At 34.8% G+C, this 14,171-nt stretch overlaps 3 protein-coding genes across 10 annotated transcripts in view; 1 reads left to right on the forward strand and 2 right to left on the reverse strand.

The window, feature by feature from the left end:
• LOC126760509 (mucin-17) overlaps positions 1 to 8,611 on the reverse strand; it is a 31,057-nt gene extending 22,446 nt beyond the window's left edge. Inside the window, exons 1-7 of one of the 7 annotated variants that reach the window (XM_050476186.1) lie at positions 8,475 to 8,611; positions 7,353 to 7,544; positions 5,649 to 7,260; positions 4,510 to 5,583; positions 4,256 to 4,441; positions 2,150 to 2,191; positions 2,067 to 2,087 (exon numbers count right to left, since the gene is read on the reverse strand). In XM_050476186.1, the coding sequence (XP_050332143.1) occupies positions 2,067 to 2,087; positions 2,150 to 2,191; positions 4,256 to 4,441; positions 4,510 to 5,583; positions 5,649 to 6,572 (2,247 nt within the window). In that variant the 5' untranslated portion in view covers positions 6,573 to 7,260; positions 7,353 to 7,544; positions 8,475 to 8,611. Of the gene's footprint in view, positions 1 to 2,066; positions 2,088 to 2,149; positions 2,192 to 4,255; positions 4,442 to 4,509; positions 5,584 to 5,648; positions 7,867 to 8,321; positions 8,453 to 8,474 lie in introns of those variants that run through there. The other 6 variants (XM_050476184.1, XM_050476187.1, XM_050476188.1 and 3 more) reach the window with 6 other exon arrangements.
• Positions 8,612 to 9,263: 652 nt separating this feature from the next.
• On the forward strand, positions 9,264 to 11,319 carry LOC126758395 (cell cycle checkpoint protein RAD17). 2 transcript variants are annotated; one of them, XM_050472652.1, is made up of 6 exons: positions 9,264 to 9,387; positions 9,452 to 9,893; positions 9,969 to 10,050; positions 10,131 to 10,444; positions 10,509 to 10,652; positions 10,718 to 11,319. In XM_050472652.1, exons 1-6 carry the CDS (start codon positions 9,367 to 9,369, stop codon positions 11,119 to 11,121), a joined length of 1,407 nt encoding a protein of 468 aa, XP_050328609.1. In that variant the 5' UTR covers positions 9,264 to 9,366; the 3' UTR covers positions 11,122 to 11,319. The 2 variants fall into 2 exon arrangements, with proteins under 2 accessions (XP_050328609.1, XP_050328608.1); XM_050472651.1 differs by having other exon boundaries at positions 9,452 to 10,050.
• A 493-nt stretch (positions 11,320 to 11,812) lies between these two features.
• LOC126758394 (ubiquitin carboxyl-terminal hydrolase 30 homolog) lies at positions 11,813 to 14,079 on the reverse strand. Its single transcript, XM_050472650.1, has 6 exons — positions 13,914 to 14,079; positions 13,074 to 13,834; positions 12,922 to 13,011; positions 12,538 to 12,861; positions 12,264 to 12,478; positions 11,813 to 12,198 (listed from the first exon to the last, which is right to left on the reverse strand). The coding sequence occupies exons 1-6, from the start codon at positions 13,993 to 13,995 to the stop codon at positions 12,093 to 12,095; spliced, it is 1,578 nt and encodes a 525-aa protein (XP_050328607.1). The 5' UTR covers positions 13,996 to 14,079; the 3' UTR covers positions 11,813 to 12,092.
• Between the last annotated feature and the right edge of the window lie 92 nt (positions 14,080 to 14,171).

A 14,171-nucleotide genomic window follows, 5' to 3' on the forward strand; every position in this document is an offset into this window, starting at 1 on the left:
TTGGCTATACCCGCGTAAGCGTCTGCACAATATTATATGTACATATGTATATACTCAAGAACAAAAAAATTAGTGTGGATCCTAGAAATGGTTCAAAGGTACTTTTCTAAAAAAAAAAATCGTTTTTTCCAATCGGAAGGGACCTGATTATTTACCAGAACAAGAACTGTCAATTTGACAGTATTTCGATAATTATGTGGAGAACAACAACAAAATCACTCATTCAGATGTTCAAATACCGTTTCTGTATTGGGAATATTTCAGTTGTTCAAAATATACGATCAGTTTCTTGTTAGCAGGAGTTCTTATTGTTGAGTTTTCAATTCTTTATGCAATCAATATGTTTTTCTCTGAATTTTAGTCTTTCATGTTTTGGCAACTTTCGAACCCTTAGTTATGGCACTCGCGAAAATACTGTATTTTAAAAGTATACAAATGTTAGAAAACTAGTATCTAATTATTTTTTTGATTCTGGGGGGTAAAACAAGGATTACGATAAAGGTATTTCAAAAACGTAATTTTCTAATTTTAACTATTAAAATAACTCTCAATTAAAACAATTAAGCTAAATGCCGAAAAAAATTATTTTGCGTATTTCAAGAGCCTTTGCTTTTAAAAATAACATATTATACTTAAATATTAAATGAAATTGTAGCCGATTAATTCTTAGAAAGTTACGTTTGCTATTTTGAAACACGTTTTTCATAAAAATTTTTTTTTAAAATGAACTGCAGTTGCACCTCGAAGACAAATCATTTGATCGCTTTGACTTTCTTCTGCTTATTTTGTATATATCTCTCCGTAAAGTGACTTTCCGGTTTTTCAATTGTATGAAAATTTATTTTTTAAGGAATATTATATATTTTTTAAATTAAACAAACTTTAAATTAAAATGTTTTTTTGCCAATAGTATGTCACTTCATATGCAATACTTTACAGATTAATATTTTTATTTTTGTTTACTATATTCAAAAATAGCTATCTACTCGAAATTTTCTAAAAATTTTAAAATTTTCTCCTAAAAAAAGCTTTATATATACATATATATATTATATATAAGATGTAAAAAATCTAAACAATTTTTAAAACATAGAGTTTTATTCAATTTTAAATTCGAATAACAAATGTATGTAATGACCACAGATGGCGTAAAAACCAACTATTCCCACGACAGTCGGGTCTGCGCAACCGGTACGGACCCGGCTAAGGACTATCAACTCTGCAGAATTCTGCCGTTACGTTACAACAACAACGTAAAAACCATGTATATTATTCTAAATATTTCATGTTAACTGATTTTGATAATAAATAGTTTCTCAATTTAAAGTAAATGTGAAAATTGTGAAAAGCATAAAAATAATACGGACAGTTTTTATATTCGAAAGGTACATTGTCTTTAAATCATTGTATTCAAATTTTATTCATTGGTTTATTAACTAACAGCTATTATTCCTAATAGCAGAAAATGTTTGGGAAATTCGCATTATAACCTACATATATTTTGACTATATTAAAGCAGCATACAAGCAGTTCGATTTACCTTCACTTCTGTTAGGAAACAAATTGCTGATTACAGTTGTAAAATAAATTAATGAATATTAGTACAGAATTTTCAGTCATAGTTCGGAAAAAATTGTTCAACTGAAATTATTTATTGGTCATAATTCGGAACCGATTCACTTATGTTTATTTCACTGACGTACGTACAATTATTGACGATATTAGCCTTGGCTTGCATTTACAACTAAAAAATAAATACCACGTCATAAAACGTGTAACTCGATTTTATTTTACTTGTAGATAGTAAAGCTCAGAGAATATTTCCTACCAGTTGTAAAAGAATTAAAAAAAATAATAACTACAAAATAATAAAAAACAAGGTTTCTAGATTTGAATGAAATAGCGATCAGACTGTACAAATATACGAATATGTACTATTATTACTCTGATTTTACTAAGAATGCATAAAGAGTACCTCGCAAATCTAGGCTTTGGAGTTAGCAATCTACCTTTGGTATGTGAAAACAGTTTATAATAAGTATGCGAATACAGATTATGTCACTTACCTTGTTTTCATCATTATCACACTGTAATAAAAAGAAAAGTCATGTAAGTACGTAAGTTGATACTGATTTAAGCAAATACTTACGATATTAAGCCCCATCCCAATTCTTTTGCATGTGACGCCCGCCTAAAATAAGAAAAAATTTAATTTAATTTAACATTGCATTTTATGCAAAAAAAATTGTGGTCAGACAATATGCATATATCGTCACCTAAAATTCAAAACAACATAACATCACTTTTCATAACTTTATATACTTTATATTGACAAAAAAATTGAGTTTTGGTTATAAATTGGTTATATCTGACAGCGGAAGCTGAAAATTTTATGCTACATATATGTAATATGAGTCGCAAGAAATAAAATACTCAATTTCGATTTTTTTATGATACGTTATTTTGCATTTTAGGTGACGATATATAACATAAGTTATCTAGTGAAATGAAAAAGTTTTCCATACTAGAACTGGATTTTGATCTAACAATTTGTTTGGCAACTATATGTTATAATGATCCGATATCGGCGGTTCCGACAAAGGAGCAACATCTTCGGGAGGAAAGGACGTGTGCAAAATCTCAGATCGATATCTCTAATACTGAGCGACTAGTTCGCGTATATACAGACAGACAGATGTTAAATATTTTATATGGTATATATTTTAAAAATTTCGTGGCAAACTCAATATTTCCTTTTCATTGTACAATTAAAAGAAGTGCCGCGACCGAGTTAACAGCTTGGTTCTGGATACTGTAGCAGGTTAAACTCCTACTTATCCAGAATCAACCCTGACATATTAACAATATATCCAGCGTGCAATGAGTACCCGCATGACATTGACCACTCTTTACATGCCCTGCTAACTCTACACATCTGCCAGTCCCTTCCTATGGTCCGACCACGTCGAAACAGCATGTTTCCTGAACCTACTGTAAGATCAGCTCGATGACAACTTATCCATTCCATCCTAACGGGGACTAGATATCTGTTACAACAACAACAATCGAGTAAACATTAAGTTATGGAATAATATAGCACTATCCTTAGTTATAAACACGTTGCCAACATGGGCATGGCTTCTTGTGCCGATTTTGCGAAATAAAACCGGAAACTCCTGAGCATCTGAATGTAGAATGCGTATAAAACTGTAGACGAAGGCTTACGGCCCTTGGATCAATTTATGTATATGGAGAGGGATCACAAATTCTGGGCGCTGGGCCTTTGTGATTGTAAGTGATAGAAGAAAGGGCGCAATAGACCGCAAATCGTTCACACGACAGTCAGGTCTAAGTAACCGGAACGGACACGAATTTTTACCCGACTAGGAAGTGTCTACTCGGCATCATTCCTCGAAATTGCCTCAGGAATATTTTCTGCGGCTAAAACAACAACAACAATCTTAGGTCGCGGTGCAAACCTAAAAATAATTTCGATTCTATTCGATCCATAGTTTTTACTGGTTTGTAATTTTAGTAAATATTGCTCAAATTTTAACTTGTACAAGTAAATATTAGTAACCTAAGTTTTTACTGATTGTGCTTCGACAGAAATAAAATTTTTTCTTGAAAAAAAAAAAAAAACAAAAAGAAGTTGAGCTATCAGAGAGAATGCGAAAATTGACGTGTAACTCTCACAAAGAGCGAAATAAGTCAAAAGTAAATATAACAGCAAACTAGCAAGTAAACATCGAAATGTAAATAATCACATCATATCAAAATTAATATAGAATTTTTAATTTCAAACTTCAAACTACAAAATCAAAGCAAACGAGTCAATTATCGCTTGTTTACACATGTGTTAACATGTAATAATTGCTATTTTTGCTAGCAGAAACAAGCAGCTCTCTTTGCATCTTACGCTCTGAACTTGTGCGGTTCTCTGCTAGATTTTTGGTTTAGGAAACGCTTTTTCAGCATAAACTTGACTAGCTAATGATTGTTACCCTTTCAGAAACAACAATAAGTACTACTTTGGCACTGTCTATAAACTCTGATCGTCAAGAAAACAGTAGAATTTTCTGAAATGTCACTCGATTCAATCACATTCGGGTAAATGTATCGAAGTTGTGCACAGTGATTGTATAAACCCAAGCTCGATTATAGTATTTACGCTTTTATAAACTCTAAAACCGAGTCTCAATAAAGTATTTACACCTTTTAGAAACTTTTCTACACAAAATTCAGCAGTACTTACGTCGCGTATGCGATCAAACACTTCATCTTTAGTTGGTGTTGGCTGAGCAATTTTCGGCGCAGGCTGCTGTGATGCTGCCGCTACCGTCGCAGCTGCCGTCGCCGTTGAGCTTGATCCTCGCATATCTGTTGCCATTTCACCGCTGCTGCTGTTGTTACTGTTCCCTAACTGTGTGGTGTTTGATACCTTTAAGAATTTAAGAAATATTTAATTAAATGTTATAGCCCAAATATATTCCCATTAATATCACTTACATTGGATGTCATACTTATAAAATGACTTGTAGGTTTTGAATTGGATCCACTATTACTACCAAAAGTTACATCCACGGATGATTTATTCGCCGATGATGTGTTTGAACCAATTTTAACATTTTCTAAATGCATTGCATTGCGATAGCCGTCACTTATTGGTGCTAGCGGTTGCGCTGGAATTACTTGTGTTGTACTGTTCGCCAACGAACTACTGCTGCTGCACTTCTCTAATAACGAAGTAGAAGCACTGGCTGTCACCAGAGATGCTGGTGGTGGCACTGAGAATGTAGAATTTGGCGACGATACTGATGTGACATTCGAGGCATCGGTAGTTACAGTACTTGTTCTGGAATTATTTGTATTGTTTTCTTTAGGTTTGGAAGCATTGTCGATTGTAGGATTCACGGCCATTGTAGAGCTACCAGATGACGCTCCACTATCCATTGCAGTCAAAACACTTCGACAATCATCTGTGGCATCAACCGATGTCATAACAGCATCCTCATCCGTATTGTTTATGTTACTAGAGGTTGTTTCAGCAATACCGCTACTACTACTACTACTACTACTTCCGGCTCCATCACTGTTATTATTGCTATTACTACTATTGTTGCCATTGTGGTTTAATATCATTGTTGTTGTTGAAGCAGTATTGATTTGAGTGTTGTTAATAATATTACCACTCACACTACTACAGTTAATAGTGTTTTGATTTATATTACTTATGTGACTTCCAACGTTATTATTATTAGAATTTTGATATTGGCTTTTCCATGGTGGCGCAATAACATCTAACGGAGGATCTTGCACTGTCACAGTTGTAGCTGATGTAACGGTTTGTGCTGGATGACAATTGGTGCTGTTGCCATTGCCGCTATGTAGTCGAATATTATTACTACCATCCTTTATATTATTCATGGGCAGGTTAAGGGCACCACTTCCGCGTATTGGATGAGGTTGACCTGTATCAATAATCTTTGGCATTTTGGTCTCCTCAATGCTATATGTGCAAGTTAGTTCCTCCAACGCTGATAACCGTTTCTCCTTTCGTTTTTGCCCCAACTTTATCGCGAACTAAAATTTCAAATGTATTAGAATTACAATCAATATTTAAAACGTGTTTATTCAAATATGTTTACCTCTAGGTCTTCATAAGACTTGAATTCCAGTATTGCGAAACCGTCAATTATTTCTTCTTCCAGGACAGGTGATCGAGGCAATTTTCGTCGAACAGGAGGTGGCGGCCGCGGTGGAGGCTTATCGCGGGGTAATAGTAAAGTGGAAGAAGATGAAGTTGAGAGTAAATCTTCGTCTAGTGATTCTCCTTCACTATCGCTTGGAGTAGCCATTAAACCAGAATTACATTCAGGTGAGTGCGGAGGATTGAGTAGTAACGACGCAATACTATCAGTTGGAGGCATTACGTTATTACTGCCGTTACTACTGCTCGTAAAGTTCCCGTTAGAGTTATTGCTGTCCTCGCCCATGCTGCCTGCGCTACTGGCGTGGTACAATAGACCGCTATTTGGGATATTATTGACAGTGTTAGCAAAACGATTTTCTCGTTCCGCCTGCAATCTTTGTGCTCTTTCGCGCCGTCGTTTTTGTTGTCTTTGTTGTTTGGCATTCACACTTAGGTTGTTAACTGCTGTGTTTGCCCCACTATTGTGCCCATTAGTTGCCGAGACATTGTGATTTTTTTCTGCTGCAGCTGCAGCCTTAGCTTTTGCTGACATGGTGGCTAAAGATTCTGTATCGGAATCACCATCAAGATTAGTATTATTTGGAGATGGCCGCTGTGTATGCGATGCAGCAACATTGCTATAGAAGATGTTAACATTGTTAGCACAACTACCAACAGATCCACTTGCAGATGATACAGATGTTAATGATCCAATTGCACCATTGATTCCACTAGTTCCGCTTGCTTGGGGTGATGGTGGAGGTAGATTTAGTTGTTCCCCACTTCCTCCTAATTGTTGCTGCTGACCGCTGGTCGCTGCATTAGTTGTGCTATTTGATAATAAACCCGGCCCTGGAGGCTTTAATTCATGCGGGTCCATATTGTGCTTTGAATGAAGGCTAAGCGAAGTACCCGCCTACGCCAACGCAAAGACTAAAGCTTTGGATTGTGTTATGGTACTTAAGACCCTTTATTGGATCCAAGACCATTTACGTACACGCTCCAAATGCATTATTGGTGGCGGGTCCAACGCAAACTTTTATTGGACTATGTAATCGTATTGGAAAAATGGAAAAGCTGTTCAAAATCTTTTGGTTGGCAAAATCGATGACACCAAAAACTCTTTCTTCTTTTTTACAACTTGTGTTGCTTGTAGCGCCCGTTGTAGAATCGATTATTCTTTAGATGCGCATGATAATTTTTTATTTTCACAAATATTTTAACTGGACTTTCTGCTTCTTGTATTTTTTATTGATTTTTTAAGAAATTTTATTGTGCAAATTTTCCACTTTTCACACTTTACTCCGTACTCTTATTCACATTTTGATTTGCCTTCATTTATTTGCTTTTCTCTGCCTTGTCCTGCTCTACACCACCGCGCACCTTGCTACACTTTCTACACACATTTGGGCCGAACACGACGAGTAACCTCCTCGAATCGCTTGTGACCAAATTGTCAAAATGTTCTGTTACTTCGTTTAGTTTATTACAATTAACTTTAAATTTTCTCATATCTTCACATTTAATAAAACACAATGATCTTTTATCTTAAACACTTCGAATCATACCTAGTATATACAAGAATTTAACAAAATTGTGTTATTTTAGCTTCAATATCACTACAAAAGACATTTTTTCAAATATATATGAAAATACATACAAAACTCGGAGGTTCATTCGTTTCATTGTCTCCTTTTATTTTATCTTTCTTGTTGGTTTTTTGGTTTCCTTTTCTTTGCACTTGGTTCATCTTTCTTATTCTCTTAATTTTTCCTTCAAATCACACATATTTTTTCCTGTCTCGTAGTTATCGGATCTCCCTTTCTTACTTGACCCCTGTTTCATTTACGCTCTTGGACAACTTCAATTCACACGTTTGCAAAATTATTCTTTAGTTGCACTATTTGTCCCTGTCGTATATTTCACTTCATAACATACATTGGAGAAATAGTGCATAGACAAAAACAGCGAAGCCGGTGGAAAGTACAGATTTGGAAAATGCGACAACTGCAGACTTATAAGGTTGCCATCCTTTGTACAACCATTATTTACGATTTATCTGATTTGATCCCTACTTTAAAACTTTTATCAAAAATTTCTAATTTGTATTGGAAAGAAATGTTATGTTATGTTAAATGTTGTTTTTTCCTTTTTCAATGCCTGATTCGATCTTTGTTAAAAGTATATTAGTGAATTTTAAACACTTAATACTTATATAATAATTATTTAACCATTGTCATGACACAAGTCAAGTAAGATTGGAGTGGTTTTTACCAAAAATAATAGTGCTAATAATCCAGCATTTAAGATATTTTTTAGGCATCTTTTATTTTTGCAATTTTCTTTCCACACATTCCTACATTTTGCATTATCTACCGTCCGCTTGTATGTATTTAAGAACGAAACGACCAAGCAAACTACTTGATAAAACAAAGTTTAAGTAATTACGAGAAAAGGGGGCAGAGGACAAGCCTTTATATGTCGCTGATATCAGTGACAACGAAATTAAATGTCACGAAATTCAATTAATTGCTTGTTATTATAAGCACATTTGCATCACTTTTTTCAATAATTATTTTCTTAATTTTATTATTCATCCATTTTGTGTATTTCAATTCCACTTTGGCACCTTTTATGCACGCACGCACGCACATTTTTGCTATCCCGCTCACACCCACCACACGCACAGACGGAAAATTTAAAGAACGACTGCATATAAAAGTAAACGCGAACTACATAAAATTTAGAATTTTCAATATTCATTTACTCTTCAAAAACATACATTTTTCACCGATCTTCAAATCGAAATCATGTAGAAACAATTACTTTACATTTTAAATATCTTTTAATGTATTGAAAATAGTTTTAATTAAATATTTGACCAATTTTAACTTCTCCTATTGAATTTATTTCCACAGAGCAAACTCCCGATATACTTCCATAAAGCGTTGCCACATTATATTTTTTTTTCAGCAAATTAGTCTCCAGAAACAGTCTCCACAAAGCATATGTGAAAATTACTGATTTTGAATTTGCGAATTTCGTTTATCTGAACATAACAACTGTTAAGAAAAAATCTCAACAAGTTTCGATTAAATATACTATTAGGTTCCAACTATTTTCGCCAACAAAGGAATTGCTATGATCACTTATCGCAATCGCGAATAAAGCAATATAATTATATGAAATTTTGTGGTCGTGATTTACTATTGCTTAATTATTAATATTCGCTGACTACGTATGCCATTATTATTAATATTAAAGTTTATTTATTTGATAGCCAGAAAAACTTTGAAGCATATATAAATGTCAAAATTACTTCAGCCGTTTTCAATAAATTTATGAATAACAAGAATCATTCAATAGCTTAAAACTGGGTTTTAATTCTCATTAATGATTAATATTGTATATTAAAGAGATCGGAAAATAAATTAGTCCTCGGAACTTATTAATTTTGGTATTTACGAGTTATAATTTATGGAAAATATATCGATATACTTTTGTTATTAAAAATAAAAATACAATCGATAGATGAGTGATGTGAAATATCATTATGAACCTATACGTTTCATCCCTATCGCTTAAATAGATTAGAAACATTCAAACTTGAAATTCAGTGCCGATTCCGCGCTAAATAATAATTCTAATTAGTGAACATAAAATGTTTAGCTGCAATGAAGCCGGCCACTCGTAAAGTAAATGTTGTTTTAACATTTTAACTAAAATATTGATATATTATTCCACTTATAATAATTATAGCGAGCTTGGAATAATTCAGCTTTTGCTTACCAATCCAAATTTGACTCGGTGCAAACAGAGAATGCTACTCCGGTGAAGGAAAGTAATGTTGCTGATGATGAAAAAACAATTGAAATCAAAACGTCAAATGAAAGTCCACAGACATCAAAACCAGCCCCTCCATCGTCCAAAAGTAATTCCAATTGGATTGATAAATTTGAACCGAAAACATGTGAAGAAGTTGCTGTGCATCCGAAAAAATTGGCAGAATTGAAAGACTGGCTATTGCATTGCACAGCCGTGCACAAACAGCATCCTGCACAAATTTGCCTCCTTACTGGGCCATCAGGTTCGGGTAAAACTGCAGCCGTACGGGCATTGGCGCGTGCGCAAAAATATGAACTACAAGAATGGATTAACCCGGTAGACCGTGACATGATTAACACGTTGGGTGATCAGACGAGTAACTATACTGGTTCACAGATAGATTTTTTTAAATCGTTCCTATTTCGTTCGTCTCGTTATAAATCCTTATTAGGCAGTCAAAAGCGACTGGTGCTAGTGGAGGATTTCCCAAACATGATACTTTCCAGCGTAGACATCTTTGAAGATATTTTAGAGTAAGTTGTCAGTTATGTATAATACAAACAAGTATTGTTGCATTCTTCAAATACAAACTATTTAAACCTGTACATTGCAGAGAATTTTCAAAGTATGGAAAAGCACCACTTTTATTCATCGTAGCTGATTCAAAAAGTCGTTCCTTAAATATAAGTTATAATCTGTTTACCGAAGAGTTAAAAAATAAGTACCACATTCATCATATTAGTTTCAATTCAATTGCGGTCACTTTGCTACAAAAGGCGATGAAGAGATTTTGTGGGTTAATGAGAGAGCAACAGTTCTCCGATACCTATAAAGTGCCTTCAGAAACCATAATAGACTCAATTGTATTTGCAGCGCAAGGCGATATACGCAACGCACTCATAAATCTACATTTTGCTTCCTTGAAAGGTAAACCAATAAAAAAAGCAAGCAAATCAATATAATGACCATTCTTAATTTCTATTTTATTTAGGAGCAGGAGCTTTGCCTACTGAGCGCGTAGAATCCTGTGAAATTAAAGGAAAATCTAAAAAGAAAATATCCACATTAAAAACAATTCGCCGCGATGAGTCTGTTACAATGCTGCACGCCCTGGGAAGAGTGTTTAATCCTAAACGTAATATAAAAGTTCATATATAGACTTCAGACAATTTCTTATTATTACCTTATATTATTTCATAGGTTTGCCCAACGGTAACTTTACCCACAAACCAGAAGATATAACCGACAGCTTTGCCTCCGAACCAAAACGATTTATTGATCTAATACACGCTAATTATTTGCCACATTTTAGAGAAATCGAACATGTAGTTGAGGCAGCCAATGCCCTCAGCATCGCCGACAACATTATCACCGAATATCGTGAAGAAGCCCTAGCACTGACAGCACTCAATTTAGCTGTGCACAGCATTATGCAAACAAATGAGAGTCCAGTGACGGCTTGGATGCCCATAAGGGCAGCAAGACGTAACCACCAAGACTTGAGTAAATCGCAAAAAATCTCGGGCATATCTAATAGCTTATATGCAACAGATTATGGTAGCTATGTGCAAATGATTAATGGCTGCAAGAAAATTAAAAAGTGAATTCCACCAACGAAAAAGCAAACGAAATTTTAGTTTATTTAATTTGGTAAGAATCTTATTTATTTATATCGTGGGGTATTACTTTTCTTTTTAATAATGTATCAATGTATGCTGAATGCTTTACTATTTGTTATTAGTTTGTGTTATGATTGATCGATATTTTTGAATAAACTTTACTCGTACATATACACATGTAAATTACATTTCTTTAATACTCGTATATACACACATATGTATATGTATGTACATATGTATGAATGGGCTATTGAAACAACATTAAATATAATGCATTTCTGTTTTTATTATTTATAAAACGCATATATTTATATGAACGCCAAAAATTTATTTCGAAAATGCTTTAAATACTTACATAAAGATAAAGTAAGTAGTTGAACAACAAATGCGACTTCTGATGAAAATACTATATTTAAAATTAAATGTAACTAAGCGCAATTCACAGTCGGTAAATGCATTTTTTTATAATTTTCAAATTTCTTAATTGCTAGAAAATTTAAGCGTTCTAAACTTGTAATATCAAATAAGTATATACTATCGACATTCGTATGAAAATCTAGCACAAGCCATAATAGGATCGACTAGTCAAAATGGCACTTGAAATTATTGAGCAGAGAATATGTTTTACATAACACTTAGATAATAATTATATAAAAAATATAAAACGCCAAATGAATGAAGGTGAAGGTAACTTATACACATAAATAAATACATATATTTAGCAGAGATCCCAAAATTGTTACAATGAAATAGCCTTTTGCACCATTACATCGAATAGGTTAACATTTAATGCCACAGGCAACTGGAGTTATCTGTTATATTTTTTCTGTGTTTGCATTTTCTAAGCTTCTACACTAGTGGATAATAAACTTAAACTAATAAAAACAATTAGAAACTATAACCTTCACATCAATGGTATCAAAATAAGTATGTACCCACCCAATCAGTACCACCACTTAGCGTCGCTGGGGACCGCGGTCATAAAACAGTAAATACGCTGGTACACTAAGCACTTCCTCTATTGAGACTTCACGCACAACGGTATCTGAGGTGTAGAACCAACTGAAAGATTGTAAAATCCACACATTAAACAAGGTAGTACTATTTATTTAACAAAGAGTACTTACCGATGAGCATTCCTTAAAGCACCACGACGATAAGTAACGAAATGGCCACTGCTTGCTTCACCCGAATGAACCACCACAGCTAAAAGTCGGTAGAGGTTTTTGGGAAACATTGTACCAAACGCAGTTCCATATGAGTCGTGAGCACTGCCGCCCAAACTGTTCATGGGTAGACTTGAGGAGAAGAGAGACATGGTAGAACCCCATGGTGTGCCCGCCTATATTATTCATAATATAAAATATTATATGCGAGTATTCTAAAATTAATCATACGCACTTGGCTGTTCAAATGAGGCTGAACGAAGCTATATGGTGCCATTGACAAACTCTCAGGAAAATGCACATAGTCTTGACGCTTGCAAATTTGTCCAGTGGGCAGCCATACTGTTCGAGCAATATGTATGCAAAGACAACCGGGCAATTTCGCAAATGTCAAAGATTTTGTATGGTTAGATGTTTCGTTGCACGATTCACATTTTACATCGTTTAGTTCCTCAGATGTTATATATTCGCTCAGCAAATGTCCCAAACTAAGACCAGAACGACGTTGTGATGGTAAATTTAACGTGATGCTATCGAATTTGTCATAACGAACGGTGGACTAGAGACAAAAAAAAATTATGTGTATATGTTACCGTTATGTTTTTTAATTTCTACATACTTTGAAACCGCAACCGTTACAAACGATTTGTGTACCCATAGCGCCTTGAAAGGGTATAGCTACTTGAGCTGGCATTTGATCGGACCATATCTTTGAGATATTTTTTAATTTTAAAAGGATTATATTACTTAGAAAATTCAGTTAATACTTACAGATACTCTCCCGGGACCTCGACTAAGACGCTCCAATGATCGACAAGATGTAGACACTCGTTTATTTAGACCTTCTGGCCACCCATGTTTCGTTAATTGGGGTTTTCGTGCACGACTGGATCGTTCGCCACCCAATATTGGCGAAGCCAATGGATCAAAGTCCATTATTTCCGTTGGCGATGTACCAACTGCACCTCCTTCACCAGGACACATTTCACGTTCGCACACTGATGATGGCGAATCTGGTGTATGAGCCTCAGAACGTACCATGCGCATTAAATTAGTTGATTCATCGTAATCGGTATTTAAAAAGTCGGTTAACATAGCACTGGATGGTCTATCTGGTTGATCTCCTTCACCACCCGAAACCGTAATTGGTAATGCATCTGAGAGACAACCAACTTTTTTTGGCCTCAAAGCCTCTTCTTCTAGAGATGCCAATAACACATGAAACAACTCGTGAGCATCATGTTCCTCCTGGGGTATTACCCAACCTAAAGCATGAAGTGCACGCATAACCGCTCCCGGCGAGTACGGGTCACCCCGCAAAGTTGAATGTGTGCCATTTATTACTTCAAGTGTGTTCAAAAGTGATGATATCAGGCTCTTTCGATCGGAGTTGGCATTATTATATAATTGAAGCCATGCTATAAATTGAGGGCAGGCCGCCAATGCCTGCAGCAACGTATTTAAGAAGCATGTTTGACCAAAGTTATGCAGTCCAGCAATTTGCCCTCGCCGCTGTCGTAAACGTGACGAACCTATATTTAGTTTTGCATCAAGGGAGATGGAATGATATTATATATCGGCATATTCGACGCTGTATAGAATAAATTTTACCTGAAGGACCCCAGAAAACAAATGCACCGACAACTGCTGCAACTGTTACACCTGCGGCCATCAAAATTTTCTCGCCTTCCATGGTAAATTTTGAATAAATATTTTGGTTTATTTATATTTTCCGACTTTTCACATTATTTCTTCTCGATATCTGACAGTGTCTCGATTAACACAGACTTGCCCAATTAGGAAAACAATTAGACATTTCATAGGAAAAAATCTGGCATCTCAAAAAATCAGCTGATCAAGAAATTTCAA

The sequence above is a fragment of the Bactrocera neohumeralis genome, chromosome 5 (assembly GCF_024586455.1).
Source record: "Bactrocera neohumeralis isolate Rockhampton chromosome 5, APGP_CSIRO_Bneo_wtdbg2-racon-allhic-juicebox.fasta_v2, whole genome shotgun sequence".
NCBI classification, from domain to species: domain Eukaryota; kingdom Metazoa; phylum Arthropoda; class Insecta; order Diptera; family Tephritidae; genus Bactrocera; species Bactrocera neohumeralis.

What these genes read in the sequence shown, in the direction of transcription:
- LOC126758395 (XM_050472651.1), top strand. Translation starts at nt 9,367, where the DNA reads ATGAAGCCGGCCACTCGTAAA. An exon ending in TGAAGCCGGCCACTCGTAAA is followed by an intron (nt 9,388 to 9,451) that starts GTAAATGTTGTT and finishes TAATAATTATAG; the next exon opens with CGAGCTTGGAATAATTCAGC. An exon ending in ATCTTTGAAGATATTTTAGA is followed by an intron (nt 10,051 to 10,130) that starts GTAAGTTGTCAG and finishes TGTACATTGCAG; the next exon opens with AGAATTTTCAAAGTATGGAA.
- LOC126758394 (XM_050472650.1), bottom strand. Translation starts at nt 13,995, where the DNA reads ATGGAAGGCGAGAAAATTTTGATGGCCGCAGGTGTAACAGTTGCAGCA. An exon ending in GAGGTCCCGGGAGAGTATCT is followed by an intron (nt 13,012 to 13,073) that starts GTAAGTATTAAC and finishes AATATCTCAAAG; the next exon opens with ATATGGTCCGATCAAATGCC. An exon ending in AGCCTCATTTGAACAGCCAA is followed by an intron (nt 12,479 to 12,537) that starts GTGCGTATGATT and finishes TGAATAATATAG; the next exon opens with GCGGGCACACCATGGGGTTC.